This window comes from Gopherus flavomarginatus, chromosome 24, assembly GCF_025201925.1.
Source record: "Gopherus flavomarginatus isolate rGopFla2 chromosome 24, rGopFla2.mat.asm, whole genome shotgun sequence".
Taxonomy (NCBI): Eukaryota; Metazoa; Chordata; order Testudines; family Testudinidae; genus Gopherus; species Gopherus flavomarginatus.
The window spans coordinates 5,446,174-5,464,281 of record NC_066640.1 but is presented as its reverse complement, the minus strand read 5'-3'; the positions used below and the strand labels follow the sequence as shown (position 1 = coordinate 5,464,281).

The 18,108-nt window shown below is 50.9% G+C and overlaps 1 protein-coding gene across 2 annotated transcripts; it reads left to right on the top strand.

Moving 5' to 3' along the window:
• The first annotated feature begins 923 nt into the window (after positions 1–923).
• Positions 924–16,670, top strand: LOC127040063 (AN1-type zinc finger protein 5-like). Of its 2 annotated transcripts, none has more exons than XM_050933832.1 (7): positions 924–1,033; positions 2,397–2,498; positions 4,839–5,003; positions 6,283–6,376; positions 7,819–7,937; positions 9,787–9,897; positions 14,903–16,670. In XM_050933832.1, exons 3-7 carry the CDS (start codon positions 4,853–4,855, stop codon positions 15,049–15,051), a joined length of 624 nt encoding a protein of 207 aa, XP_050789789.1. In that variant the 5' UTR covers positions 924–1,033; positions 2,397–2,498; positions 4,839–4,852; the 3' UTR covers positions 15,052–16,670. The 2 variants fall into 2 exon arrangements, with proteins under 2 accessions (XP_050789789.1, XP_050789790.1); XM_050933833.1 differs by having other exon boundaries at positions 925–1,033; positions 6,286–6,376.
• Positions 16,671–18,108: the final 1,438 nt, after the last annotated feature.

Below are 18,108 nucleotides of genomic sequence, written 5' to 3'. Positions count from 1 at the left end.
CATATCCCCCCCGTCTACATGTCAGGGGTCACAGACCCCCCCTCTCTCCTCACTGGCTGGGGGGTGTCTCATATCCGCCCCCCACTGGCTGCGGGGGTGTTTCATATCCCCCCTGGCAGGGGGTCACAGGCCCCCACCACTGGCTGGGGGGTGACTCATCCCCCCCCACTGGCTGGGGGGTGTCTCATATCCCCCCCATGGTGGGGGTCGCAGATCCCCCTCTGCCCACTGGGTGGAGGGTGTCTCATCTCCCCTCCCCACTGGCTGGGGAGTGTCTCATATCCCCCCCATGGCTGGGGTCGCAGATCCCCCTCTCCCCACTGGCTGGAGGTGTCTCATATCCGCCCCCCACTGGCTGGGGGGTGTCTCATCTCCCCCCCCTCCAGTGGCTGGGGAGTGTCTCATATCCCCCCCTCCACATGTCAGGGGTCACAGACCCCCCCTTTCCCCACTACCTGGGGGGTGTCTCATATCCCCCCCCATGGCGGGGGTCGCAGATCCTCCTCTCCCCACTACCTGGGGGGGGTGTCTCATATCCCCCCCCATGGCTGGGGTCGCAGATCCCCCTCTCCCCACTGGCTGGGGGTGTCTCATATCCCCCCCCATGGCTGGGGTCGCAGATCCCCCTCCCCCACTGGCTGGGGAGTGTCTCACATCCCCCCCCCCATGGCGGGGGTCGCAGATCCCCCTCTCCCCACTACCTGGGGGGGGGTGTCTCATATCCCCCCCCCATGGCTGGGGTCGCAGATCCCCCTCCCCCACTGGCTGGGGGTGTCTCATATCCCCCTCCCCCATGGCGGAGGAGGGAGCCGGGGCGGTTCGGGGCTGCTCTCTGCCAATCGCCATGTTTCCCGGCCGCCCCTAGCCCGCCTTCCCCGGCGTGGGCCCGAGCTGGCCGGCAGCCGCCCCTGCGTGACCGCCTGTGCCGGGGTCGGGCCCACCCCCCGGCCGGACGTGTCTGGACGGAGCAGCCGCCCCTGGGCCGGGCCGCTCCCGCTCGGCGACGGCGCCTGGGTCCGGCTGGCGGCGGCGGGTGAGTGCGCGCGGCCGGGGCCGGTCGCAGGGCCGGGGGCAATGCGGGGAGGTGCCTAAAGCCCCTAGGCCCGGGGGTCCCAGGCCACGTGGGACAGGAGGTGCCTGAAGCCCCTAAGCCCGCGGGTCACAGGCAGGGAGGGGGCGCAGGGCCGGGGTCCCCCCAGAGCGGCGGTCATGGAGCCGGCGCGGGGGTGCTAGGCGGGGAGGGGTCCCCGAAGCCCCTAGGGGCAGTGGGGGGCAGGTGCCTGAAGCCCCTGGTCCCGGGGATGACCCAAGGCGGAGGCTGGGATTAAGGCCGGATGAGACCCCCCCCACACACACACATTAAGGTGGGGGACGTTTGCGTGGCCCTAAGCTGGAGCGTGGCCACAAAACCAGTGCAGGCCGCAAAGCCTCGGGCTCTATTTGAAACAAGGCCGCCCCCGGGTGCGGGGCGAGCGGAGCGATTTCGTCCCGCCCACCGGCGTGCAGGCGATGACTGCCATGGAGCGGGGGGGCGGCTTTGGGTTGAGGCTAGCGGCGCGATTGGTGGAGGGACCTGTCAGTTAGGGGGGCAGGGAGGTTGGCAGGTGCATTGTTTTGCAGACGGCCCGGGGTGAGGCTGTGGCCGGGCTGGGGAGGGACTTGGAGGGCAGAGTAATGACCCCTCCATTGGTGCCCACAGCCTGGCTTGACCACACTCTGTGCCAGAGCCAGGAATAGGAGGACCCTAGAGTCCTGGTACCCAGCCCCCTGCCTTAACCACTAGCTTACAGCACCCTGCCCTGGTAATAAAAGGCCTGGCTCCCACTCCCTGCTGCTTTCATTACAAGGCCATGCTTTACTCCCACATCTGTGACTAGAACTCCCTAGTTCTGACTCCCCTTTGCTTTGTCTTTACCACTGGGCCACGCGTCAATCCCCAAAAGTTTGAGGGAACTTGTGACTGAAAATAAACTGACATCGTTAATCAACTCCTTTAAATGCGGCCATTTTAACCTCCCCAATGATGGATTGGCTTTAAAAAGTACAACCCCCACCCCATTCCTCTTCTGTTTGCCAAGCACAGTGTTGATGCCTCCACGCCCCTGTCGCCACCAAGCGTTTCTGTAGCCCCATAAACGTACGCTGTGTGTTGCACAACCCAAAACAAAATGCACTATGTGTCCCAGAGCGCTACAAAGGCATCATAGACTCAGAACCATGTGAGTAGCCTGTGGGGAATAAACTCTGGATCCACAGATTAAAGTACTTATCTCTGTTGTCCACCTGCCCTACGCGCATGCCCACACGCTGCAGTTTTTATCCGTAGAAGGGCTTTTACGAGTGATCCCCTTTGGTGTGTGTGTTTTGTGACATTAACTTTTATCTCTTATTTTTAGGTTGGATTTTTGTTGCCCTGTTCTCCCTGCCAGAAGGCAGCTCATAGGGGGTGACGTCTGCCCCAGTCAGGAAGCAACAGCTGGAGCAGTTCTTGAGCTAAGGTGATTTCTTCTACAGGCTGGGTACTGGAATATGAAAAGGGCCCAGTTCTTTGGGTGGGGTGTGTTTAATCCAGGAGCCAGCATGGGAGAGAAGCACCAGCAAGCTGGGCAGTGGGTCAGGTTCATTCTGATGACTGGACCCTGACCTCTGCTAGGGAGTGATGCTTTTGGTGTATCAACCCCTTCCTTAGTGACAGCAGCACAGGAGCCTCCCCAGGCCTCTTTGCACAAAGCTGCTGGCTCAGGACAAGGTGGGGCATGATGGCAATGAGGGGAGAGAATTAGACCTGCTTTCAGGGATAGCCACATCATGCCAGGATGAGGTGCGGTGACTGGGGAATTTGCTCCCCTCTCCAAATCCTTGCCAACGCTCTCTCCTTGTGAACATACCTCTGTTGCAGTGCTGTTTCCTGCTTTGATCACATTTGGCTCCTCAGTAGGACCTGCCATTTGGATCCTGCTACTTTGTTTTTTTGCATTTGATCTGCTTTCATAGCATGAGTATTGTACTGTTGTCATTGTCACTTCTATGTAATTCCCCCAAGTACCGTTGGACAAAAGGATTTTATATTCAAAAGGGGCAGCTGTTGTTGGGGTGCCCGAAATTAGAGGCCACTTTAAAAAATGAGGGTGAAAAGGACTGTTGTTGCATCCAGGTCCTCTCATATTCCTGGGCTTTGCTACAGTATTCCCAGGGTGAGTTGAGTTAATCTCATCCACGGGGCAACATCTAGATAGTCAAGTGTGGAGGAGGTTTATCTGGAGGTTTATCTGAACGTAGAGTTTAAGTGTTTGATGGGAAGCGTAGCCTGCAGGGCATGGGGAATGCCAATCAGTGCTGTGTTAAGGAAAGCTGCAGGGTAATATTAAAGAAACTCTAATCACCCATCTACAGACAAAGAGGAGTGAGCTAGTAAGAGCTGAATCATTTTCCCTCCCACAGAAAACCTCACGGGAGGGGAAATGTTCCTTGTTCCCAACGCTTGTTCCCTTAGGGGAAGGTTTTGCAGGCACATGGCTCTTTCAGGGCTGTTGGGATCTTTCCATCAAGCTGAATGAAGCAGCAGTAACTTCTGTGGGGGCGTGTTGAAGAAATGCCACATGCTTGCTAAGGACAGTGCTCTGCTCCCCTCCCACCAGCTGATCCACCCCATAACCTACAGAGTTCTAACATGCACTCTTCACATGGAGAGACATCTGTGGGCTTGGAGAAGGTTGCTGCCCGCCTCTCTCTGAAAGCTTTGGCAAGGGCAGAGTGGAATTTCCTGTTGGAATTTTTAAAGGCTTTGCTTCCACTGGATCACTATTATTTTATTGTACTGTGAGTAGCTTGGGGCCAGATTCTGAGCTGCCCTTTAACCAGTGTAAACCTAGAATAACGACCCTGAGATCAGTGAATTTACTACAGATTTACAACAGCATAACAGACGCAGAATCTCGCCCACGCAATAGGAATAATTTATAATCTGTGCTATAGGTTGTGTCCTATGTTTTTCATCTCTTTCCATCTCACTGCATTTTACTACCAGGAGCTGTTACTTATGGTTTTTCCTTAAAATAATTCAGTGGGAACATGAATAATGCAGCACATTTGAAAGTGAAACTGCACGGGTGTGAAAATAGTTTGAGGGTGAGTTTTAAAAACAACACAAGACTTGCCAAAAATTGTGTGTTTTAAGGGTTTTACAAAATCTAGTAATAATAGGCATTCTCTCTTATTTACATTCATAGCCCACTCCCATCATGGTTCAAAGCAGTTGATCAGAGAACACAGATATTTGTTTGGATTTAAACATTCTCTTTCAATATTTTCTAGGTTAGAGATCACAGCCTTGGGCTAGTGCCTGAGAACCAGAAAGAAAAACTTGCTATAAATGAAAATGAAAACTGTAAAAGTGCAAAATGTAACTAACCCACCCAAGTATGGTCCATTTAAATGCTTTGATTTAGAGATCGAGGGAGCTGCTACTAACACATGTAAGGGAATTTTTGATTGATATTTGGGACCTGATCATGCAGCTCTTACTCGCACAAGTAGTCCTTACTCATGCAGGTATCCAGTGACTTTAGTAGGCCTACTTGCGTGAGTAGGGACTACTTATAATCCTGCTTCTTTTGACATTAGTGATGCAGGACGAGGCCACTTGTGAATATGGCTTGCAGGGTTGGCAAGGGCACCGATCTAGCAAACACTTGTGCATGAGCGTAGGAGAGTAAAATTGCACAAGATCACACCTCTCTTGGGTCCTTTGTGCATTTTCTTCCTGGGTCAGCCATAGTGTACAAGAAAATGTCCCGCGGATATGTAACTGCTGTGTCTTTCTTGTTCCTGCTTTATAGTTGGAGGAGAGACAATGGCTCAGGAGACTAATCAAACACAGGTGCCTATGCTGTGTACCACCGGCTGTGGATTCTACGGCAGCCCCCGGACTAATGGGATGTGCTCAGTTTGCTATAAAGAGTATCTACAGAGGCAGCAGAGCAATGGCCGGATAAGCCCCCCAGGTAGAGGAAAGTCCATTGATTGGAAGTCTGAGTGCGTGATATTTTATAAAGCCAGAACAGAACGAATGAAATGTAGCGCTGCCTCTCAGCCGATCTGAGAGGTCTCTGCCTCGGCATATGAGCCAGGATCCCACAATCCTGCACTACCTTAGTTGTATCCACCCTGATCCAAGTTGTTCGTTAGACATGGCTCCCATTCATCACGCTCCAGTACGTCGCATGTCCTGACAGTGAGACTCAATGCTGTTCAGCTGCTCCTTGAGCTCCCCAGTTACCACCAGAAACACCGGGCCAGATTCATCCCCGGTGCAAACCCGCTGAAGTCAGTGAAATGGCACCAGGGATGAAACTGGCCACTTGGGTTGTCTAGTTTTCTCATCTCAATAGTGCTGACAAGCCAGGGAAGTGAAATTAAAGATCTGATCCTTGCTACTAAACACATTAGACGTGTGACTGAACAGAGAGGCAGCTGTGAAGACAAACTCTGCTCTTCCCATCATTAGCAGGATTCACCCCTGCTGTGGGCTTGTGCAGACACTGAGTGTACAGGTACTTAGATGGCAACGTGAGAGATGCCTGATAAATCCCTTGTATATTTTTATCCCCAGCATAGCAATGCTGTACTTGATTTCACTGCAGGGGATGGTACACTAAGGAGGTTGTTATTCCTTAAGGAGGATTAGAGAATTCACTAAAGAGTTTGGTTTAGATCCTCAGCCGGTGTAAATCATTGTTTCTTTTGTAGCTAGTGGAATGACGCTGGTTTACAGCAGCTGAGAATCTGGTCCTTTGGCTTTAAGCAGTGGCAAAATAACATTTGGGTTCTAGGTAACGTAGGTGCCTGCAGTGTCCCTTTAAGGGCCCTTTCAAAGGTCATGTCTGTCTTGAGGTGGAGAATGGGGCAGCTTGGTTTCTCAGTACCAAGAAACTGAGAGGCGGACTCTCAAAGAAGAGGCCTGTGGGGAGCTGAACAGCCTTCCATTGAAGCCAATGGGAGTTGAGGGCGATTTGCACTCTGAACCTTTGTGGATATGTTCTCTTCATCATTTGTCAAAGCCTGAGGAGCAGCCAAAACCTCCATGGATGATCCCTTTGGCTCTTGTGGCAAAAACGTCTTGAGTTAGTGAGAAGGGTTATGTGATCCTGGGTCTGAAGGACACCAAGTGAATCAGGAATTCATTCCTGAGCCTTGCCTGCTGTCCCTTTGGCTACTGGTTAATGCCTGTGCGGCTTGCTGATGTTTCTGAGAGTTCACTGGGAATGTGGGGTTTTGTCTTAGCAGCAAGTGGTCCCAGCAACAGCCCCGCGGCTTCAGATTCCATCCCAGGACAGGGCACAGAGGGAGACCCGACGCCTGAAGATGTTAAAACCAGGTAGGGGCAAGAAACTCTATGCGGATCTATCGGCAATAGCTGTGGGACCAGGAGAGAGGCTTTTATTCTCTGCCTTGCAGCTGATTAGCTTTTGTAAAACAGTCTGGATCTAAAGAGGTCACTGACTCAATGTTCACCTCTCTGATAGCAGGGCCAGCCTCTAAACTTCTAGTGCCCCAAAGGTGACTAGCTGACGTGGGGTCTGGTATGAAAAGGCATACACCTGTGAGTGTCCTTCCACCCCCATGCCCCCGCTGCTTGGAGCTTTGCTGATCCTTTTCCTCTCCACCTGCTTCATTTCAGAGGAGCGTCCTGGCTGTACAGACAAGCCACAGGGCCTGATTCCCCTCTCAGGCTGATGTAAAGAGTAATTACATTGACGTCAGTTTAACTATATTGGTGTAAAAATGCTGTGAATGAGAAGAATAAAATACTTTGTGATGTCCACAATAGACCTCCCTATGTATAGCTAATTTACCAGTGCAGCACCTGGATGCAAGGGTGATGGGCGTTCTAGAAAACCCCCAGAGGGCTGGAATGAGACAGGAGACTCAGACCTATTTTCTCCAGTACATTGCTGTAAAGTTCAGCAGAGTCCTGTCCTTAACTTGATTGAGGGAGCTGACTGCCTGGGTATGTTCACTTCAGCGGCTGAATGCAGGGGTGGCCAACCCAGCTTCTGATTGGAAGGAGCTGTTGATAAAAGAGAGAAACTGACCTTGCCTCTTTTCTAGCTGGACTAAAAAACCCACCGGATCAAATCCATCCCCACTGTAATTCCATTGATGGCCCAGTGCTCTTCACCCTGGGTTGAATTCTGCTCATAGCTTTCAAAGGCTCCAGATAGTATTAAATTCAAAACCAATGATACAGATGTGTCTGAAACAGACTTTAATAAATGGAAGGAAATAAATCCAGGGCTCAGACTCTTTGAGGTAGAAAAATCAGGTGGATTTCTGACCTAGAATACTAAGCTGTAGTAAATAGAAGTTGTAAATACAACTTACAAATATAGTAAATACAAGTTTGTATGCACACAGCTCTGCCTGTGCACCCTAGCCGGAATCCAAAACACCTGCTGTATTCAAATCCCAGTTTGTCCCAGCTGCTTCATAATTCACACCACTCCTGCTATTCTCGCTCAGCTCTGCCATAGCCATGCAGTTCCAGTCCTGGATCTCTCTCTATGGACCGTGATTCATGTCCATGGCTTTGGGATGTAGCGGGGAGGAGGGAGGCTGAGATCATCACAAATTCATTCCATTTGAGTCCTAAGAGAAACATAAACCCAAGTCTCCAGAGAAGAGAGGTTAAATGATTGACCTACCGTGCCGCTGTGCTTTCTGTGAATGTAATGAAGTTAATTTTGTGGGCTGGAGATGCATCTCGCGTAACTGCTCATCTGAGGAAAATGTTTGTTTGTTTGTTGTTAATGCTCCAAGCACTCAGACTCCTGTGACCCATCAGATGACGGCCATGAGCATATCCAGAGAGGATACCAGCAGCGAGACAGTCGGATACATTAGCACAGACGAAACCTCATCAGCATCTTCCTCATCAGGTAGTTAGCTGATCAAGACTTGGCACGAGTATAAATGGCAATCCAGTTTTAAGCAGCAAATAGAATACTAGCCAGGAACACAGGGAAGATCTGTAGCTAAGATCTAGCGGAAAGCGTTGGAAGGGCAGTTTCCTCATTGCCTGAGGACGAAGCCTAATAGATCACTCTATGGGCTGAGAACTGACTAGCCACCAACCTTCAGATACCTGGCAGCCAAATAATCTTCCATGATTTCTGTCTTTTTAAATGTCAGAACACCTGGAAGCAACCCACTGCCTGGTGTGCTCCTCTAGGTGGCTGCATGCTGCAGTTCTATTCTGCTTTTCTCGGGGGACAAGTGGCGATCGATCCAGTGCAGGTTAATGGCAGAGGACTAGGAAATGGGACTCCTGGGTTCTATTTCTGGCTATACTGGTGACTCCCTCTGTTGCGTTCCTCACTTTACTGATCTGTGAAATGGCCACATTAATACCCGCATGCCTCACAGAGATGTTTGTACAGTGGAGAAGTGCAAGTGTCAGTGCTAAGTCGGGAGCAGCTTCTGGTTGATCCGTTACAGTTGATTTGGAGCCATAACAGCACCACATGCTGCCATGGAGATGCTCTCCTGCAATCTGAAGCTACAGTTATTTAACCCACACCACCCATTTGTTCCTGTACAAACGCTGTTTTTTAAAATGGAGTGTTGATGGCCATTAAAGAAAGTAAATCCTGCTGCCAGATTGAACCATTGGCTCAAGTATGGTGGCGGGAGTCCTTTTCTTACGGGCGCAGGGCAAGAACTTGGAAAGAGTAGGTGAGGCTGGTGGTGGTTTCTGGCAAGTGGCGCAAAGACAGAGGTAGCCTAGTCTGATGGAAAAAGCACTGGGCAGGGACTTGAGAGACCTGGCTTCTGTTCCTGGCCACGGACTCATTGCATGATCATCAGCAAAGTCACTGCTGAAGGTAGGTCTGCACTGCAGCGGGGGGGGGATGATTTGCCATTCATGTAGATGGACCTGCACTAGCTGCACTTTAGCTAGCTTGCTAGATCAGCAGACTTGAGTATGTGACAGCGTGGGCTGCACAAGTCGTCCCTACCTTTGGGGTGTGTACTTGCTTGTGCTGCCTGCACTGAAGTTCACGCCACTGCATCCTTCTGGCTGTTTTCAGTGAGCTAACGAGGTTAAAGCTAGTGTGGGTACGTCTGCACAAGCCACAGATCACACCCCCAGCTACAGTATAGACATAGCCTTCGTCTTCTAGGGCTAGATTTTCTAAGGTGTTTAGGCACCTGAAGATGCAGATAGGTGCCTAGTGGGAGTTTCCAAAGTGCCTAGGCTGGTTAGGCACCGAACTCCCATGGATCTCAGTGGGAGACAGGTGCCAGCCTGCTTAGGTGCTTTTGGAAATCCAGCGATTTCTAAATACCTTTGAAAACCTGGCCCTTAGAGCCTCAGGGTTCCCACCAGTAGAGATGGGATAGTGGGGCTTACTTACGTATGTAAAGCATTGTGAGATCTACGGGTGAAACATGCTATGGAAGTGTGACCATTCATTTATTTAACTAAGCTAAAGCCCTGAACTGGGACTCGAGAGATCTGGATCTCAGACAAGTCATGTGATCTCTTTGCCTCAATTCTCCGCCTGTAAAATGGAGATAATCTCTCTCCCCTTTCTATGTTGTCTAGATGGTAAGCTCTTTAGGCTGGGTATTTTATCTCACTGTACATATGTACAGCTCCTAGCACAGTGCGGTCCCAATCTCCATTAGGGCCTCTAGGTGCTAATGTAACAAAAACAATACATAGAAATGTTCCCTGGTGTGGAAGGGAGGTAAGGAAATTCTCCCCTCCTATTTTTGTCCCAGAGACCCTCCTTGAAATATCCCAGAACTCTGCTGAGGGTGAGAAGACTTCAGAAAAACCCAAACAGAAAAAGAATCGCTGTTTTACTTGCCGGAAGAAGATCGGGCTAACTGGTAAGACGTAATGGGGAAAGCCGTCTGTGGCCAAGAACGGCACCTGCCTGCTTTAGGGAGAGCTGATTTTTGAATCCCTGAGGTGGTATCGGTTTTCAGACGTTATTGTAGGGTTTCATAAGCATACAGTCATATCCCCTGGTTCTGTGATCTTCTCTGATTTCACAAGATAAGCAGAGTTGGAGTGGGTCAGTGTTTAGAGGTGAAATTTCTGAGGGATGTGTTGGTATCGTGAGAAATGTGGGCGAATTGGTCCGCAGGATGCTGTCCTTTGACCAATACTGAACCCACAGCCTTAGCTTTCCCAAGCAGTGGCAGCGTGCAAGTGACACAATTCTCATCTGTTTCCTTGCTGCTCTGAGCATTCCAATAGCAAGCTGAGCAGCACCTCTCAGTTTCGCTCTGCTGCTGCCCGGCAAAGCTTCGTGCAGAAGCAAAGGCAATGGGGCTGGCTTTCTGCAGAATTGGGAGGACAGCTGGTGATTGTGGGTGCCTCGGTAGTTGGGTACCCTATCTGAGACATTTTAAAAGGGTCTGATCTTCAGAAAGGGCCTCATACCCACCCTCTGAAAATCAGGCCCTTTTAAGATTTCGCAAGTTGGACCCTCAGAAATGGCGGTACCTAAAATTTCTAGTCACTCCGGAAAACCTTGGTCTGTGTATTTCAGGGGAAAGCTAAAGTGATGCGCTAGACCCCTGGCTTGCCAGAGAAGGAGGCAAGTATGTGTGTGGATTTTTTTAAGCCCTTTGTACTTTCTCCCTAATGCTGAGAGGCCACTGAGGAAATGTGAGCCTCATGCAGCTTGTGGATGTGGCGAAGGACAGACAAGGCCTGGGCACAAGCTGAACTCAGTTAAGACCAGCTATAGGGAAGCTTGGGTAATATAAGAATGTATTATGACAAAGTTCCTCCTCTATCTTGTTGGGTCCTGTGCTTATTGGCACGTTTGTTTGCCTCAGAGATTTACCATGTGGGTCAGGGAGCAGCCCAGAGACCTTCCCCTCTGGTAGAACCCACAGTCCAGGTCAATTTCTCCTGTGTCTGATCAGGAGTTGAGAGGTTTGGGGGGAACCCGGGCCCGCCCTCTACTCCAGGTTCCAGCCCAGGGCCCTGTGGATTGCAGCTGTCTATAGTGCCTCCTGGAACAGTTATGTGACAGCTACACCTCCCTGGGCTACTTCCCCATGGCCTCCTCCAAACACCTTCTTTATCCTCACCACCGGACCTTCCTCCGGGTGTCTGATAATGCTTGTGCTCTTCAATCCTCCAGCAATACACCTTCCCACTCAGCTCCTAGTGCCTCTTGCTCGCAGCTCCTCACCTGCACACTACAAACTGAAGTGAGATCCTTTTTAAACTCAGGTGCCCTGATTAGCCAGCCTGTCCTAACTGATTCTAGCATTTTCTTCTCAATTGGCTCCAGGTGTCCTAATTAGCCTGCCTGCCTTAATTGGTTCCAGCAAGTTCCTGCTTGTTCTGGAACTGACCCTGTTACCTTACCCAGGGAAAAGGGATCTACTTAATTCTGGGACTAATATCTGTCTTCTAACACTCTCTTGTATGTGGGGCCTATTTCCAATGTGGGGCCAATTTCCGATCCTCCGTCCGTTCATGTATCCAGGCAGAGTTCCTCTGGGCAACGACCACCGGCTCTCTCTGTGTTTTTGAGGAGTGATGGGTTTAGTGGCCTCTCCCTAGGAGGGAGGAGGGGTTTTCAGCAGTCACGTCCCAGTACTCCAAAGGAACACTCTCCTGTATCCATTTGGCCTGACCCTGTCACAGTATCTACACATTTATTTTGCAAAATAGGGATGTTTGGAATTCATTCACTGGGAGTCCAGGTCTGGAACAGCCTTCCAAGGGGAGTGGTGGGGACAAAAAATCTTAACCTGTCTTCAAGCCTGAGCTTGATAAGTTTCTGGAGGGGATGGGATGATGAGTCTGCCTACCATGGCGTGTAGCCGATCTGCGACTGCTAGCCGCAAATCCCTCCAGCGGCCGGTGATGGGACACTAGGTGGGAAGGGCTCTGAGTTACTACAGAGAATCCTTGCTCAGGTGTCTGGCTGCTGGGGCTCGCCCACATGCTCAGGGTTTAGCTGAGCACCATATTGGGGTCAGGAAGGAAGTTCCCCCCAGGTCAGTTTGGCAGAGACCCTGGGGGGTTTTCGCCGCCTTCTGCAGCACGGGTCACTTGGAAGTTTAAACAGTAGATTATCTGTAACTTGAAGCCTTTAAGCCATGATTTGAGGACATCAGTAACTCAACCAGAGGTCAATTCAGGAGTGGGTGGGTGAGGTTCTGCAGCCTGCGATGTGCAGGAGGTCAGAGTGGATGATGACGATGGTCCCTTCTGGCTGTAAAGTCTAGGACAGGGGTCGGCAGCCTTTCAGAAGCGGTGTGCCAAGTCTTCATTTATTCACTCTAATTTAAGGTTTCGTGTGCCAGTAATACGTTTTAATGTTTTTAGAAGGTCTCATTTTTATAATTCTATAATATATAACTAACTATTGTTGTATGTAAAGTAAATAAGATTTTTAAAATGTTTAAGAGGCTTCATTGAAAATTAAATTAAAATGCAGAGCCCCCTGGACCGGTGGCCAGGACCTGGGCAGTGTGAGTGCCACTGAAAATCAGCTCTCGTGCTGCCTTTGACACACGTGCCATAGGTTGCCTACCCTGGTCTAGGAGTCTGAGGTCCAGTGAGACACATTGTCAGAGGGGCAGGGAAAGGGAGGGCTTTCCCTGCTGGTACCGGTTCTTCATTCTCCAGGGCTGTCAGTTCTGCACCGTTCCCTAGCACTCCCTTCACTTACATATACAGCCGTTCCTTGGAAAGAAGGAGCTTGATTTGCCAGCTGGCTGGGCCCTCTACCCTTCAGCCGTGGTATAGTCAGTCAGTCTTTTGTCCAGCCTAGGGTCCCATCTACCAGCGACTCCCAACATACCCCAGGACTGTCTGCTACTCTGGGTTTCTACAGCGCCTGGCCCAGTGGGGCTCCCTTTTTGGTTGGTCCTTAGCCACTAATGTAATAACCATGATCAGTGTAACATGGGACTGATGCTCTAGGCTGGGTTTTTCAAAAGCACTCCGTGTTGGCCTGCTTCTATTGAAGTCAGTGGTCAAATCCCCACTGAGAGTAACAGGGGCAAAGTTAGGCCAGGAATGAGCACTTGAAAATCCCCCCAATCCCCTGCCTGCTGCTGAAAATCAACTGGACTCTGACTGTTCAGTGAAAGCAAGATCAGGCTATTCGTTATGAGCCTGTGGAGCTTGATGGTGAAAAAGTAACAGGGTTCTTCCGGGCAAGCATCATTAATCAGGTCCTGTAAGATGTTACAGGCAAGAAAATTCACTAAGCAAATAACTTGGCTATGTTTCCTTACCGAAACAGTACTCCCCTCAAATTACTCCACCATTTAATCTTTCCCTGGAAAAAGTTAACTCCAGAGCTGCGGCGGTCATGCTGTTTGAACAGAGCGCTCTTCTCTTTAACCTAGTTGTAGATTGTGATTAGCAACGTGAAATTTACACACGAGCCTTTGCTTTCACCGGCATTAAGGTCCCATGCGTGAGATAAGCCCGAGGTGTTTGTGCAGTGCCTGGCACAACGAAGCCCTGATCTCGATTTGCAGCCGTTGGGCGCTATCATATAAATGTTATTAGCAAGTCCACTCCAGGTACACAGAGGAGGGAAAATACACTCTTTGTGCAGGCTTTCCAGATCTGTAGGCAACCGGATGTCTTGGAAGCGAAGCTGCTTTCTTACCCAGCATGTTTAAAAAGTCTAACACCCCCCACCCCTTCTTATGGGAATAAACATATTGGGTAACTCACAAGAATTCTGTGTATTAGGGTAGGGTAAGGCAAGTTAGTACTCGTGTCCTTGGATCCTCACATGAGGATAAATTCATACATTCCACCAGTGTCTTGGAAATTGTTCCATAGCATGGTGCTTCCAGAAAGGTGCTACAGGCTGCAGCATTGTCTGGTGGTTAAAGTGCTGAACTGAGGTTAGGAGACTGGGGTTTTGCTTGGCTGCTGAACTGGAGCAGATTACTGACACTGGAATAATGGTACTGGTTAAAACACCTTTGAAAAGTATTGTCTAAGAGCAAAGCTAAACGATTAAACGATAGACTTCCAAGGCTTAGGTAGTTCACATGTGTAGTTGACTCCATCCAAAGGCACCAGAGACATTAGCCATAAAACCCAGTTCTCTGGAAAGTTTTCAAGGGGACCAATGATCAGAATGGGACACAGTTGTAGCTAACACGGTTCTGTGGATAAAGCAAACCTAAAATGTCCAAGTAGCAACCAGGCTGTTACCTAGTATTTAGCGAGATCCATCAAAATGCAGCACAACCTCAATTATCTGAGCTTCAGCAAACTGGTTTCCAAAACAGACTCATTTTCTCATAGTCCATTATCTTTGGTTATTCAAATGCTTCTAGTGCCACTGCGGCCTTCGGTTTGCCCTTTGCTGAATGGGTTGTGCTGTAAATCTAACATGGCATGTTGTATTTTGAGCCACTCCTCCTGCCATCGGGGCACAAAAAAGCTGACTCCTGGTCAGCAGAAATGTGAGAACAGGAAGCTCCATCTTTATTGGAAGCCTGGTGACATGCTGTGACCTCCAACCTTGGCTTCTGATTGGTTCACTAGCCCTCCTCCTCTCCAGTGAATGTGGGAGCGCAGGGGCAGTAGGCCCTGTTAAAAATCTTTTCCCACCCGTTTGGGACAGCTGGCCTAGTCACAGGAAATCAAATGAAGTGATGGCCAAGCCTGCTCCGTGGGAGCAGCTGAGCCGCCCCGGATGGGTGGGGAGAGGGGATGATCAACAGAGGACTCGCAGGCAGTTAGTGCCTAATCTGATCTTTTTTAGGCATAAATGGGGCATCAGTGTGTGCTAAGAGCCAACCCTCTCGCCCTGTTTGTGTCACCTCCCCATCCTGATAGTTCATGATTAACTCTGCTTTGTCTCTCTGGAATTCGCCTATCCAGGTTTCGACTGCCGCTGCGGGAACCTGTTCTGTGCCATCCACCGGTACTCTGACATGCATAGCTGCCCGTATGATTACAAGGCGGAGGCGGCCGAGAAGATCCGCAAGGAGAACCCCATCATTGTGGCAGAGAAGATCCAGAAGTTGTGAAGGAAGCTGAGCATCGAGTACTTGAGCCTTGTGGCGTGGCACTCCTCTCACTCCCCTTCCCTTCCCCCCAAGGTGTCTGGGATCCTGCCAGGAGGCGAGGAGACTCAGCAACCCCGTGGCTCCTTTCTCCCCACTTCTTTTCCTCTACCCGTCGCTCAGTTGACGTGTTTTTAACCCGTTTTCAACCAGAAAAGGGATCTGCACCTACCCCGCCCACCCCCCTGTTAAGAGCTTTGGACTTGTCTTCCAGCAGGGCTGCGCACACAGCTCACGGCGTGGAGGAGTTCAGCAGCCCTTCCGTTCTGTCTGTGCGACAGCCCCGGGCTTTGGAAACAGGAGCCTGCTGTGAGCGTTGGTGAGTCACTGCAGCACCTTGCTCAGCAGCAAACGTCATCTCCTCACCCACTGAGGCTCCCATTTGGGCTCGGGCTCAGACACAGAACAAGGATTCTGTCCCGTTACAGCTCTGAGTTTTCCCTCTTCCCCTTAAGCAGCGGTTGGTGTCGCGACAGAATCGTGAAGCAGCGGCGGCTGGTGCAGCATAAGGAGCTCGTGGCTCGTGGACGCTGCAGCCAAATGTGAGCGTTACACCCATGAGCCAGGAACGTTAAGGAGAAACCCACAAATGCCTCTTGCCCTTCCCCAGGCTTTGTGGGATGCTGGGCTCAGCGGCGGGGGCTGCTTTCAACGCTCCGGTGGGACGCCCAGCGCTAGCCTCGTGTTTCAGACTCGCCCATGTGCAGTTGTTGGCTGCTTACCGAGGAAGGCCGATTGTAGCCCCACCGAAGCTCACGCGCCAATGATTCCCTTCCGCCCCTCCCACTCTTTACCTTCTGCCTTACTGTGTGATTCTCTCTTATCAGGGTTGTGCGCAAAACTCAGACCAGCAATCCTCCTCCTCCTCCTCCTCTCTTTGCTGCACGCATGCAAATCTCAGAGAGCTCTGTCCTCCCTCTAGGCCTCGCTGATATTCAGTGAGCCTCTCTCTCGAGTGGGTGGATCTGATGGGAAATCACACTGAGCCGCCGACCTCTCCTAGCTCACTGCTTGTTCCCCAAGTGCAGCGGTAATGGCAGATCCTCAGCTGTTGTGAATCAGGGCTGCTCCGTTGCCTCATAGCAGCCTGCTAAAGAACTTCTACCGTTCTGAGCCATACAGGTCCCCCCCCAGTTCCCAGATGTGGATCAAAAGGGCTGAATTTGGGCACCTCTGGGACCCAGATTGAGGTTCTGATCCTAGATGGAGAGGAATGTTGGAAACTCACAGGATCTGGCCCTCGATTAGATTTGAAAAGAGGATTCGGGGCAGGGGTGGGTGTGAAATCTACTCCTATGCAGCGCACCAGCCCCACACCCCTGCGCCATTGAAATCCCACTTACATTCCTGTGATGAGCAGGATTCGGTATGTAGGCGCTGGGCAGGCTCTCTGCAGAGGAGTGAATTTCACCCGGGCCCCGCAGCAGCTAGGAGCCTAGGAATCAGGCTGCCATTGCTGCTTTGAGGGGAGCTCTCGGCTGGGAGCGTTAGGAGGTGGCTCGTTTCTGGGCTGTTTACAGGACCCAACAAACTGAACGAGCCCCCAATTCTAGAAGCAAAGGAAGCGAAATGAGCCCCCGGAGCCCCCCTAGAACGAGCCCCCCTAGAAGCAACTAAAATGCCTCTGTCCCACTTTGAAACTATCCCACCTGATAAATTGTTCCCTTAAACATCAACTGTATAGTAAAAGTGCAAGAAGCAGTTCAATTCACCGCGCCAGACCTGAGCTGCTGTAAAGCAATCCTGAAATCCACGCGGCCTGGCCCATTCACACCAGCTGAGGATAAAGATTTTTAATTTTTCTACCTGGATCCAGCCAAATCAGTCTCTCCCCTCCTTGTCCTAGCAGCATTCCCTGCAGAAGGTACCATGGGGAAAGAATACAAGAGCTACATTCTGGGCTCAGTAACACTGGTGTAAATCCAGAGTAACTACAGTGGAGATAGAGATCCTCATTCGCTAGTGCTGCCCTCTCCAGTCTTACCCTGGTGTGACTCCATTGATCTGCATGGAGCTAGTGCATAAAACTGGAGTAACGCATTGGTGAATCTGATCCGCTCTGCAAATCCGGAGTAGCTCCGTTGACTTCAGCAGAGACACGCCGGGCTAGCTACTGGGCTGGAGGATCCAGCCTGGAGCATCAATCCTAAGTAGCATTGCTGACTACATGGCAAATTCCAAGTCTTGTTTTGGTTTCCGTAGAGGCGCTCTAGGTACGTGCCAAGGTAACATGGCACTGAATCAGGGCCAGGCTGTAAACGCAGAGCAGCTGTGTTCTCATAGGTGCAGAAAGCTGGAATCTCTCTGCTGGAGTCATTCTGGGTATACATGGGTGCTTCTGAGACCAGCATCTGGTCTCCAGCAGTTTGGGGCCATATAACCAGTGTCGGGGATTGGTTTCCTTCTGCGCCATCCTTTTAGCCTAAGTGGGCTCGTTTGGTCTTGTGTTTAATTCAAGCCAGGAGGGTGAATGCTAGCGGTTTCTTCCTCCCACCATACGCTTCCTGGTGCCCACGCCCATCTTGAGCCCAGCAGAAACCCCACTTCCTTATGGAGAGACATTGTCATTGGTGAAAAGGGCCTGCTGCACCGTGGCTGGCTTGGTCCCCAGCCTTGGTTCCAGCATGGCCATGGGAGCCCTGGAACCATTCTCCGATCACACACTGTCAGTAACGTTCACATTAAGCCTGGGAATTCTTAACGGGGGGAAGGGGCAGTTCATTGTGAAGGGAAGCCCAAGCAGTGATAAACCAGCCCTCTGTTTCTCCACGACTTCCTCTATCTCTGTCTTCTTCCTAGAAAGTCTGATACCAGATATGTAAATATTAATATATTCTAGTTTGCTTGGATGGTGTCAACTGCTCTTTGTCTTGCTGTGGCTCGGGACCTCTCTGGCCACCCGCCAGTTGAGCTGATGTTTTGCGGGTGAACTGCTGACTACCCCAGGAATAGCTGCGTGATGAAGGGTGCCACTGTCTTGTTCATCTCCAGTCATCATTGGCAGCGCGCTTTGAGATCTCC